General features: G+C 37.3%; 1 protein-coding gene across 1 annotated transcript; it reads right to left on the reverse strand.

The window, feature by feature from the left end:
• Positions 1–798: 798 nt before the first annotated feature.
• Positions 799–11,554, reverse strand: dolpp1 (dolichyldiphosphatase 1). Its single transcript, XM_046867253.1, has 8 exons — positions 11,384–11,554; positions 6,967–7,067; positions 6,000–6,084; positions 5,474–5,573; positions 3,913–4,011; positions 3,688–3,816; positions 2,654–2,743; positions 799–2,505 (listed from the first exon to the last, which is right to left on the reverse strand). Exons 1-8 carry the CDS (start codon positions 11,457–11,459, stop codon positions 2,469–2,471), a joined length of 717 nt encoding a protein of 238 aa, XP_046723209.1. The 5' UTR covers positions 11,460–11,554; the 3' UTR covers positions 799–2,468.

Raw genomic sequence — 11,554 nt, forward strand, 5'->3', positions numbered from 1 at the left:
TGCAGAATCATGTAATCCCTAAACTAATTTATATATATATATATATATATATATATATATATATATATATATATATATATATATATATATATATATTTGTTTTACTACTGGTTTTCTGACATGTCATGAGTATGCTCTGTGGTTTATTGAGGTTTTGCTGCAATTTACTCTGCTTTTTCTCATCCACTGTTTTTTTTTTTTTTTTTTTTTAAGCAAAGCAACATTTTTACATTTTTTTTCTACATTTGGATAAAAATGAACAAATGTGGCAGTTTCACAGCTCACAAATGTATGAAAAGTCCAAAAATGACATTGTCCTTTCTATATGCAAACCATTTTATGTTTATCCATGTCCCTTTTCCATTTTAAGGACTTTTGATTTAGCTTTAGCAGCTTACATACTGTGAACATAAATATCAACATTTACTAATTGTTCCTGGAGATCCACCATCCTACAGAATTCAATTCTGGCTGTAATCCAAAGCTACATGATCACAGAAACATGTCTGGAAGCAGAACTTAAAAATTGCATTATGTGACTATTTATGTACTAGGTGCCTTTTATATGAGCATCTAAATCTCTATGTGCCTAATTTTTGTATAGTGCATATTAATGGTCAGGAACCAGCATTTGTTTAAAAAATAAAAAATAAAAAAAATAAAACACCCTAGGTGCCTAATGATTATATGTGCATGAAGTTTATAAGTATTAACTCAAGTATCAAATTATTCTATAAATCTCACCCTCTTGAAATAATCCACTGCATTTTCCACAAACAAATGCGAAACAGACAGAACTCTAGTATATCCAGTTGACTTTATTCAGCCTGATATGTATTACACAAAAAACAAACAAACAAAAACAAACAAAAAAGCATTATTGTTTAATGACTGCCATTTATGGCCATCCCATCGTGGGCACAGTAGCTATAGAACAGCATCGCCATCATCCCCACATGCTAATAGTTCACCTGAGGTTTGGGTTTTAAAGGTTTTTCCTTTCATGCTACCAGATAAGATGGAATGGATCAGGGTTGGTGTATTAGTGTCCAACAGACTAGAAAAATGAAAAAAAAAGTCTCTGTTGTGCCAACAAGATACTTTAAGTAAGGAAACTCCCAATACAACCAAAAGAATTTAGGAAATATTTCCATATTGCTCTCCATACTATACAATAAACAATTTGGAGAAAATAATTTGGAGAAATTCTAATTTAGTTTCATGTAATTTCTGATACTTCCTCACCCTCGTGTTCACGGGAACGCACTTTAAAGTCGTCCAAGCGCCAAGTTGGTGGATTCCTACATACCGTTTTGAAAAAAAAAAAAAAGAAGCTATATTTATCAGCATCTAAACTGCAGTATTACCCGCTGGATTTGCCCCTGTGCAGGATGTACACTGTCACTGTGTACCTGCTGAATTGTGTATGTGGATTATAGTTGTAAAGTTACACAGTTTAACTTTCCTGGAGTGAAACAAAAATCTGATTAATGGGCAGGTAAACTTTTATTAATATTCTTTTTTGTTAAGGGAAAACTCCCAACAATGACAATAAAAGTACCTTTTCAACATATGGGGCATTAAAAAAAGGCATAGCAGAGCATCTCAATCCCAGAACTAGAAAACTTAAACACACCTGCTTCAGCTCGTCTGCTCACGAGCATCCCGACTATAAACACTTGAAGGTAAAGGAAGCAAAACTATTTCAGAAAGCGAATATATCGCAAACCTAATCACGGAATCTTGTGTCTGTCTTTCTGGTAAAATAATAGAGTGGAACTGAATACGATCGTTTTGACAAATGTTGAAAATACATTACATGAATGGGGAAAAAAAAAAAAAACATCATGATGTTTCATGAAGAGTTCAACAAGAGCAAATTAAAGTTTTGTAACTAGTGTTCAGTATAATAAGTGTGTTTCCCCCCATTCTGATTCACAAAGTGCAAATTATTTTACTTAATATTACATGTGTAATATTCCAGAGTATGGAAACTTCCAAAATATATAAGGAGGGGGGAGACGCATTTCCCCACTGAATTATGTTCCCCCCTTAAAAAATGTCATGCTGCAACAAAAACCAGCTATATGTCACTAAAGAATCTTCTCTCTTTCTCTCTCTCATTCGTTTTTGAAACCAGGTTATCCTCGTGCGTTAATGGTTAAAATATATTATGTTTCTTGTTAAATAGCTTCGCCTCTTGCACGGTCAGCATGCATTGGAAAGAGAAAAAAAGGAAAGGACAGGGTTGATCCCTTACACACGCCCCACCCCCTTTGACCTCTCAACTGAAAACCTTTTTTTTTTGTTTTTTGGTCCACCTGAAAACAGAAAGCCTCAACCCAGACAGTCCAGATGTTTGATCTCCAGTGTGTTAGAATGTAGGCGTGTGTTGTGGGTATGTGTGTGTTCGTGTGTGTGTATTTCTGTGGTCCTTTTTGTCAGTTTGAACCAGCTGCGAGTGCAGATCACTGGAGTTTCGTTCCCAGCTTTCGTTGTCTGTTTCTGCATGAAGGAACAAAGGAGTTCAAGGTCAGCAGACCACCAAGTACAAATTCATGTAGGAAATGTATCGATTTTTTTTTAAGGAATTGAACAAACGTGTCTGGCTGAAGAGATAACAGAGGACATGTTCAGGACAAGCAAGAGTTACCTGGCTTCTGATCTGGTCACCGTGTACTCAAACCACAAAATGTTGGGAATGAGACTCGTATCCCTTACTAGGAAAAACTCTGATATGGGCCTGAAAGAGAAAGAAATACAAACATTGAGAGAGAAAGAGAAGCAGTTTAACTTCTAATTAGGGCAATCAGCGCTGGAGGAGACGGAACAAGACAGAGGAAGCAGAGGAGCCGCGTTCATACACCAACAGCTCCAAACATGGTTACTGGTGGATGCACCAGAAATGTCGGATGTTTACGAGAAATAAAGCCAGAATTTTGAGAAAAAAGTCAGAATTGCGAGAAAAAAAGTCAGAATTAAGCAAACTTTTATTTTTATGTGGCGGAAACGGGCTTCCATAGGATTCAGGCCAAAGAAAGAGAAACTACAAAATTTGGGATAATTTTTTTTAAATAAAGAGTAATCTAAAATATTTTTTTATTCATGACTTTTTAAAATTATATATTTGTATTTACATTTTGTAATATGACAATTCAATACACTAAATGGGTTTAGTTTTCACTGATATTCATGTATGCCATTTGAGCAATAAAAACTTTTTTTTTATTAAGGAAAAGCTAAGAGACCGGTCTTATTTTCTCTTGTATATATCGTATTGCTCTTATATTAATAAACATAAATCACTTCTTAAATTATTACTTGATGCACCAAAAGATTCATTTAAACTGGTTACATTCAATTATTGTCAAATAAGCACCATACAAGTCGCAGTGTTGTACAACCCGATAGCTAGGTTGGATCGTTCTTCCAATATACAAATGTGTCCTATATATACACTAAGCATGGACATGCTGTCCCCAAAACACTTAAATTCAATTTTTCAATCATTAAAATAACACATAATATTTAATTAAAAAAATATGCATGCATAATATAATGTGCCGTATACAGTTAACTCTATTCTAAACACTTTAACAGGAATCAAATTCACATATCTGATGGCAAAATGAAGGTTAATGTTCGAAAAATGTGCGTATCATCTGATTTGGAATGTGGGTGTATTACCAGGCTGCTATCTTGGGAAAGATCGGCGTCAACACCTCCTGTGTTATGAAAAACCAGACCACAGCGACCACCATTCCAGCTACACCCCCATATATCACCTGACTCCAGGTGTGGTAAAGAAGGTAAACTCTGGTAAATGAAACACAAACAAATAATAAAACATCGTCAGATAATGCGATACTAAAACAACTTATTACGAAAAAAAAAAAAAAACACGAGCCGTACCTGCTGTATGACACAGACAAAGCCACACCCAGTAGGATGATTGACAGCACATGTCTCCATAACAACTCCACACACCTGGCATTGTTTGTCTGATGCATTCTGTCAAGAGAAAAACAAATAATGTACAACAAAGAATTTTTGCTTATCCTTTAATGAAGGTTTTAATCCAAGTACAATATATGGACAAAAGTATTTGGACACCCAAGTCACCGTTGTACCAATGAGACACTTTTGGTAAGGAAACACAGAATATCTAGAAAATTGTTCCATACATTTATCCTAGATAAAATGATTACTTAATAATTTGGAGAAATTAAATTGTGTGTCAATGTTCGATATTTCCCCAAATTCCCTAGAAGGAACTTTAAAGCCGTGGCAAATGGTGGAGTTTACAGATTATTGGTCTCTCTGGAAAATAATCATTTTGACAACCATCTGCATTAAAAATATCACATGAATGAAGAAAAAAAAAATATAAAATCATGATGTTGCCAGTTCACGAAGGGACAGAGAAAGCAAATGAAAGTTTTTTTACTCTGATTTAACTAAATTTTTCAGTATAATAAATAAAAATTCCAAAAGTCGAAATTATTTTACTTAATATCACATGTAATATTCCATCTTAGGGCTCAAACGATTCTTTGAGTAACTCGAGTACAAAAATAATTTTAAATAAAAAATAGTTGAGGCTTTGTTTAGTCTATTAACTACACATGGAGCACTGTGTTTCCCACGGACAATTATTAGTGACGCACCACTCTACATAGTCGAGTTTTAAATAAAATGCCTGCTTGGTTAAATAATACATGAAAATATATTTTTATAAAAAAAATGAGAAAAAAAATCAAATGAATGCAATACACGTTTTATTATATTGATTAAATTGAGCAATGGATTAAATTGGCACGAATTAAGTTGATTTAATAAAATTAAATAAATGGTTTATTAAATTAAATAGTTTACACATTTGGGTAATAAAGATGTGTATATAATTGTGTTTTAATATTACATTATTTTTAAAGATATGATCTATATAACTGTTCTACTTATTCCAGCGTACTAAAACAAAATGTCTTTATTCCTTCCATCCTTCATTTATTCACTCCCTCGATATGAGGAATTGCCAGGATTTTCTCCTTTTAAGAGAAATGTTTGAATCTGGATATAAAACGCTAAAGAATCCACCAGCCACTTCCTGGTTAGCGGCTAGCGCTGCCAATTCTTTATAGTTTTCATGCATGCGCAAAACAAATGTTATTTCCGATACAGAGTGAGTGGCCACAGTGACACTGCGCTAAATCTAACATGTTTTTAGGTTTGATAATAATATTAATAAAAATGCCCTCAAAGTGCAAAGCAGAGACTAAACAAACTTTAACTCCGATTTTAACCATGTTTCTCACGTAAAAAGGACTGAAAGCCCTGTAACAAAAGATTTCGGTATGAATACATGTACCACTACACCCCTCCTATATAGTACACATCACTTGTTTGTATTGCATCCTTGGTGGTAGAAAATGACTATCATTATGCATTACATTGATCATTTATAATGACCTACCTTAAATAAAGAAAGAGGAAAAAGTAAACGACAAAGAACCAGATGAACTGCGAGTGGCTGGACGGCATGCCGTACTCTGTGGTTACTGTGCTGTGGCCTCCTGAAACAATAGCACAAGAAAATTATGCTGTATGGCATAAAACAGATGTCAAACCTACTTCCAGTCCACTTCTGTCCTGCTGTTCCATTATCCAGAACAGCGAGGTAATATATTTATTATAATTGGCTATTGGTATCTGTAAAATCCTCTATTGATCGACCTCTATTTTCTAAAACGCTTTTTTTTTTACTCATCACAGTCATAATGAGTGATTACTGGAGTTGTTATAGTCTTTCTGTAAATTCAACCTCCTGAGACAAACGAAATCCTCCTCCTGCATTTGCGTGATTTCATGCATGGCATAGTGATGCTGCTCAGTGATTGGCTGCCTGGATAAATGCATGAATGAGCAGGTGTACGTGTGTTAAAAGTGGTTGGTGAGAGTATGGATTAGTGTGAAATTGTAAATGATGGCATGGGGCTTACCTCCACATGGACGGGGCTCCTGTAGGATGTGCTTCAGTAACCAGTTGAGCCCTTCGTTCATAACCAAACCGCCAAAAAACGAGATCTGCAACAGGATGATTCATCGTATTAGTCGTAGAAATAAACAGACAGCGTCTTCAAATGATCTGCTCTACAAAACATGATTACATTTTTGCTTTACATCCACTGTGTCTCTAATTCTAGTTCTTCAATACTGAACTAGTGGGCTACACGCTATATCTGGTCATAAAACATGTGCTTAGCCACAGCTTTCATTGTTTAGCCAATTTCCTGTTTTAAGTTCAATTGAAAATCATGTATAAATGGTGCAACACCCTAACAAGTGATCTAAAGTATGGACAAAGTATTAGGACCCCAGACTTTTCCAGGCCTTATTTGGTTCTTTCCCCAAACTCTTATCAAAAAGTTGGAGGCAACTGTACAGGATGTCTTTGGATACTGTAGCATGAAATGTTGCCCCTGTGCACAAAGCCAGTTCTATGAAGACAAGTGTACATGGGTTGAAGTCAAAGATCTTGTGCTGCTATAAAAGCTCTGAGCTCAACCGTATTGAAAACCTTTGAGATGAATTCGAATTTGCACCCCAGGCCTCCTCACTTTACTCACACCCTTGTGACTGAATGAGCACAAAGCTCCACAAGCACACCCCAAAATCTGGTGGAATATCTTCCCAAATGCGGACTAAATGTGGAATTGGATGCTCAAAAAGCATATAAAGATCTACCAGTCAGGTGTCCACAAACTTTCGTCCACAGTGTTTTCTGCACTGTAGGCTTGGATTATATTTAATGAAATCAATAACACCAGAAATTAAGGTTTAATCAATGAAACATGTTCAGTTTTAAGAACTAAACATTCGCACACACAATGGCAGAACAACCGCAGAGCAGCACCCATTTGAAATTAAATGTTACAAGACAGCAGAATTTCAACAGGTCAGACTCACCGTGTGCAGCTCTCGCTTGAAGACGATGAGCGTGATAAAGCCGACCAGGATCGCCATCGGCAGCAGACTGGCATACGCCAGGATCTGCCCTGCCAGATCACCTGAACGAGAAACAGGTCAATAAAGCCACCTTTGGAATTGCACAAAACCATTATTGGAGATACTCCAATGACTCTGAAGTACTAAGACCACTCGAAACACTTTGCTTTACGGAAGATCTAGGATGTAAAGTACATTAGATATGAAAAATATGTTTTATTACATACAGATAAAAGCATTTTATCAAAGGAAAGGAAACGGGTTATACTGCAGAAGGTCCGAAAATTCCTACTGGGGAACATGCGATGTTCAACTCAACTCAAAGTTCAGCAATGGCGTCAAATCAACATGGCTGTGCGTGTTAAAGCCGTATAGTTCGCTGTTTTGACGCACGTTACAGTTAGCTGGCGAGCTTGTTGCCAACAAACAAATGTAACAAGTAGTTGTACAAGGTCACAAGTTGAACGCAGCAATTGATAATTGGTCTCGACAATGGATTAATTTGTTCTCCAAAAGGAAAACAAGTTGCGAGATTAAGCAAGTTAAATACCAGGCTGGCGATTAAACATTCTGCCTCAAAACAGGTATAAAAAACCCCTTCTGATAAATTCAGTGGAACAAAACATAAGATAATCAAAATATTTATAGAGACTGGAAAAATCCCAGTGCGTAAGGGACAAGTTCGAAGACCTTTGTTGGACGCCTGTGGTCTTCGGGTCCTCAGACGACACTGCATCACTCAGGCATGATTGGGTCATTGACGTTACTAAATGGGCGCAGGAATACTTCCAGAAAACACTGTCTGTAAACACAATCCACCGTGCCATCTGCAGATGCCAACTAAAGCTCAATCATGCAAAAAGGAAGCCATATGTGAACGTGGTCCAGAAGCGCCGTTGTGTCCTGTGGGCCAAGACTCATTTAAAATGGACTGTTTTAAATTGGAAAAGTGTTCTATAGTCAAACGAGTCAAATTTGATATTCTTGTTGAAAATCCCGTCCTCCGGACTAAAGAGGAGGGGGACCTTCCAACGTGTTATCAGCGTTCGGTTCAAACGCCAGCATCTCTGATGGTATGGGGTGCATAAGTGCATACGGTATAGGCAACTTGCATGTTTTGAAAACTATGAATGCTGAAAGGTATATAAAAGGTTTTAGAGCAACATATATGCTCCCCTCCAGATGATGTCTGTTCCAGGAAAAGCCTTGTGCATTTCAGCAAGATGATGCAAAACCACATACTGTAGCTTTTACAACAGCATGGCTTCATAGTAGGAGAGTCCGGGTGCTGAATTGGCCTGCCTGCAGTCCAGATCTTTTACCCATAGAGAACATTTGGCCCATCATTGAATGTAAAATACGGCAAGGACGACCACGGACTCTTCAGCAGCTGGAAACCAATATCAGGCAAAAAAAATGGGACCAAATTCCAACAGCAAAGAAAAGATGCTACACCATAGTAAACATGCACTTTTTTGAGACCTGTAGCAGGCATCAAATTTAAAATGCTCATTTTGTGCATTAAAGTGTAAAATTTCTCAGTTTAAACTTTTATGTTCTCCAAGTTCTATTGTGAATCAAAAATTGGCTCATGTGATTTAAAAGTCTTTTGGTTTTAATTTTATTCAAATAAAAAAAACCTGGCTTGTACTGAATATGGTAATGAAATGACTTTAGCCGACTTGACGTGACGTAAACCTGGCAGAGTGATCAGGAAATGTATTGTGGTCAGAACCTGAATGGAACTACTTGGGATGTGCAGTAAGTGGAAAAACATTTGCACAGCAATCAGAAGTAAGGATGAGCGATACCACTTTCCCATCTATATTAAAACCAGTATAGATGTTGGTTGAAACGTTCAGATCAGAAGTTCAAAACCGGGCACTGCCAACCTAACACTCCTGGAGCCTTTAGCAAGGCCTTTGACCCTCAACTGCACAGTTGTAAGTTGCTCCGGATAAATGTGTGTGCCAAACGCACATGTACATGCAGTATCATCTGTAATAATATTAGATTTTTTGAAAGCTGCCATTAGAAATGTTAAATAGATTCCAATGAACTTGGCTTCTCATTTCTTAAAAAGTAATTAAAAACATTTATTAAAAACATTATTTCTATTAAGCCGGGCTCAAGGGTTTGCTAGTCGATGCTTAATATAGGGCTGCAACTATTGATTATTTTAGTAATCGAGTATTCTGCCGATTGGTCTATCGATTAATCGGAGAAGAGTTACTTTTTCCTTTATTAAAAATTTCAGGATTAAAAAAAAAGTTAATTTTATTAAAAAATTCCATGTTCATTTTCAGAGACCCGTCTTATTTTCTCTTGAATATTTCGTATTGCTTTTTAATAGAGAAAAAGTACTTCTTATCCGATTACTCGATTAATCGTTGTAATAATCGGTAGAATACTGGATTACGAAAATAATCGATAGCTACAGTCCTAGTTTGATTGGATGGCTGTAAATACGCACTGTACTTTTTCTTTTATTTAGTGAGGGAGTTCAGGGAAGTTGTTTGTCTTTCATTTCCGGTTTTCTTCGTCTAGTCTGAAGATTACCCTGGTGTTCACGTGTAATTAATCTGTTATATACCTCCTGTATAGTGTTTGGGCATTAGTTCGAGATCAATCAGGATACCGGATACCTTACAGGGACCTTATATAGATTGCCACGTAACTCCTCTCGATCAGTCAGAATAGAGAATTAAACAGTGCCATGGTATATAAGCAATAATGAATAAAGAAATTATGATGTTTGTTAAGGTGACAATGTTTGACATTGTTTTGATTGAGACACACTCAAAAGTCTGTGCTCCCCCCAAAAAAACACTCAGAGTGAGATCTGGGACACAGTGGGAGTAAATCCTCCTGCTCTCTGGCCTCATTTCCTGTCCTATAATATTCCCTGGGAGGATTTCCATCCAAGCCTGCCTTGATATAGCCAAATATAATAATAATAATAATAATAATAATAATAATAATAATAATAATAATAGGGACAACTGCAGCGGCCTCCAGCCGCTCTAAAGAGAACTAGGACACCATCCAGTCTGCCCACATCACCATGAGCTCACATTTCCCTCCCGCCAGTGCGCAGCTGCTGTCACGTGACAGGGAATCCCGCTATCTGGCGAGCGTCCGAAGGCGCGTGCACGCGCATCCGCACACATTAATGAGGTGTTAATGCGATCAGGTTTAAAACCGGGACTCATTATAATGATATACTGCGCAATGGGGTAATATGCAGCATTATATGTGTATCATCACACCTCCCTGTGTAGAAAAACGTTACAATTTTATCTGAAATCGTTTAAAAATATCAAATATATTAAATAATGAGCCAAACGTGCACGTGCACGCTGACCGGAAATGAGCGTGGTGATTGACGTACAATAATATTTGAAAGTAGTTCTTTCTAATGCTGAAACGATGCCCTAAATTGTCAAAGCACGACAGAAAAGAGCGTGTAAAGATTTTAGTTTCATTTGGAGTAATTAATTAATAGAAATAATAATATAACGAGTGTTTTCGCTTTGTTTTAGGGCTAATATTTATATTATTTTGAACAACAATGGCTCTAATAGCCAGAGAACTAGCTAATGCTAACTAAATATCCTAGCTTTCTGCTTCCACATTTATTTATTTTTTAACTAATTTACGGAAATGGATGATTTCGAGTGTTAGACATCACTGAGGTATAATGACAGTGTCTACACAGGTTTCGAATGACATTTAGCTTAGCAGGAAAACCAGTGCCATTATAGACAATTTGTCATGTTAGCCGACTAGCTGGTTTGGTCGCATTCTATGTGGCTTTCATTTAATTAGATTATTATGTAATTTAAGGGGGGAAAACGCCTGCAGAAATGTCAGACGTTTGTGTGTTTAAAGCGCAGATTCAGGAAACAGTTAAATGAACAACGCCAGAAAAAAGGGAGTCCCAGACACAGGAGGCAGAGCAGGGTCATAAACGCGCATGCGCAGAACAAACGCACAATTAGGCAGCTCGGTTTAAACTACCATTCCCACCCGTATTCCGTTTAACCACACCCTTCTTATATAGGATTGGCCAGCTTCTATGTCGGTTTGGGAAACACACCACGTAATTCCAGCCGTATTAGCCAATTACAAAAGAAGAATAGAATATTGGCAAATCACGAAGTAGGGGTGGGATTGTCTGAATACAGGTAGAGAACAAACAATTCGCCTGAGCGAAGTATGCGCGCTCTTATGGTATCACTATTTGGCAAAGCAAGCCCTCAGTCGTGTCCATTCAGTAGTGGAACTGCGGCCAGGCTTTTCGGTGAGGACAAAATGGCGCTCCAAGATGTGAATCGCTCAACTGGGGAAAAACCAAATGATCAAAAACGAGACTTACCAGCCGGATACTCTACGTGCGTTAAAGATATCGACTTCCATCGAGGTGGTGCCGAGCACTGCTCTTCCGCCGCCATCTTACCCGGACACCGGGCATAGAGATTCGACGAATCAGCATGGAGCGCCTGCGCGACATCATCCAATCAGCGTTTACCGCGCGCCGCCGACCTAA

Source organism: Silurus meridionalis, chromosome 15 (assembly GCF_014805685.1).
Source record: "Silurus meridionalis isolate SWU-2019-XX chromosome 15, ASM1480568v1, whole genome shotgun sequence".
Taxonomy (NCBI): domain Eukaryota; kingdom Metazoa; phylum Chordata; class Actinopteri; order Siluriformes; family Siluridae; genus Silurus; species Silurus meridionalis.

What these genes read in the sequence shown, in the direction of transcription:
- dolpp1 (XM_046867253.1), bottom strand. Translation starts at nt 11,459, where the DNA reads ATGGCGGCGGAAGAGCAGTGCTCGGCACCACCTCGATGGAAGTCGATA. An exon ending in TCAAGCGAGAGCTGCACACG is followed by an intron (nt 6,085 to 6,966) that starts GTGAGTCTGACC and finishes ATCCTGTTGCAG; the next exon opens with ATCTCGTTTTTTGGCGGTTT. An exon ending in GTGACCAGATCAGAAGCCAG is followed by an intron (nt 2,506 to 2,653) that starts GTAACTCTTGCT and finishes TCCTTCATGCAG; the next exon opens with AAACAGACAACGAAAGCTGG.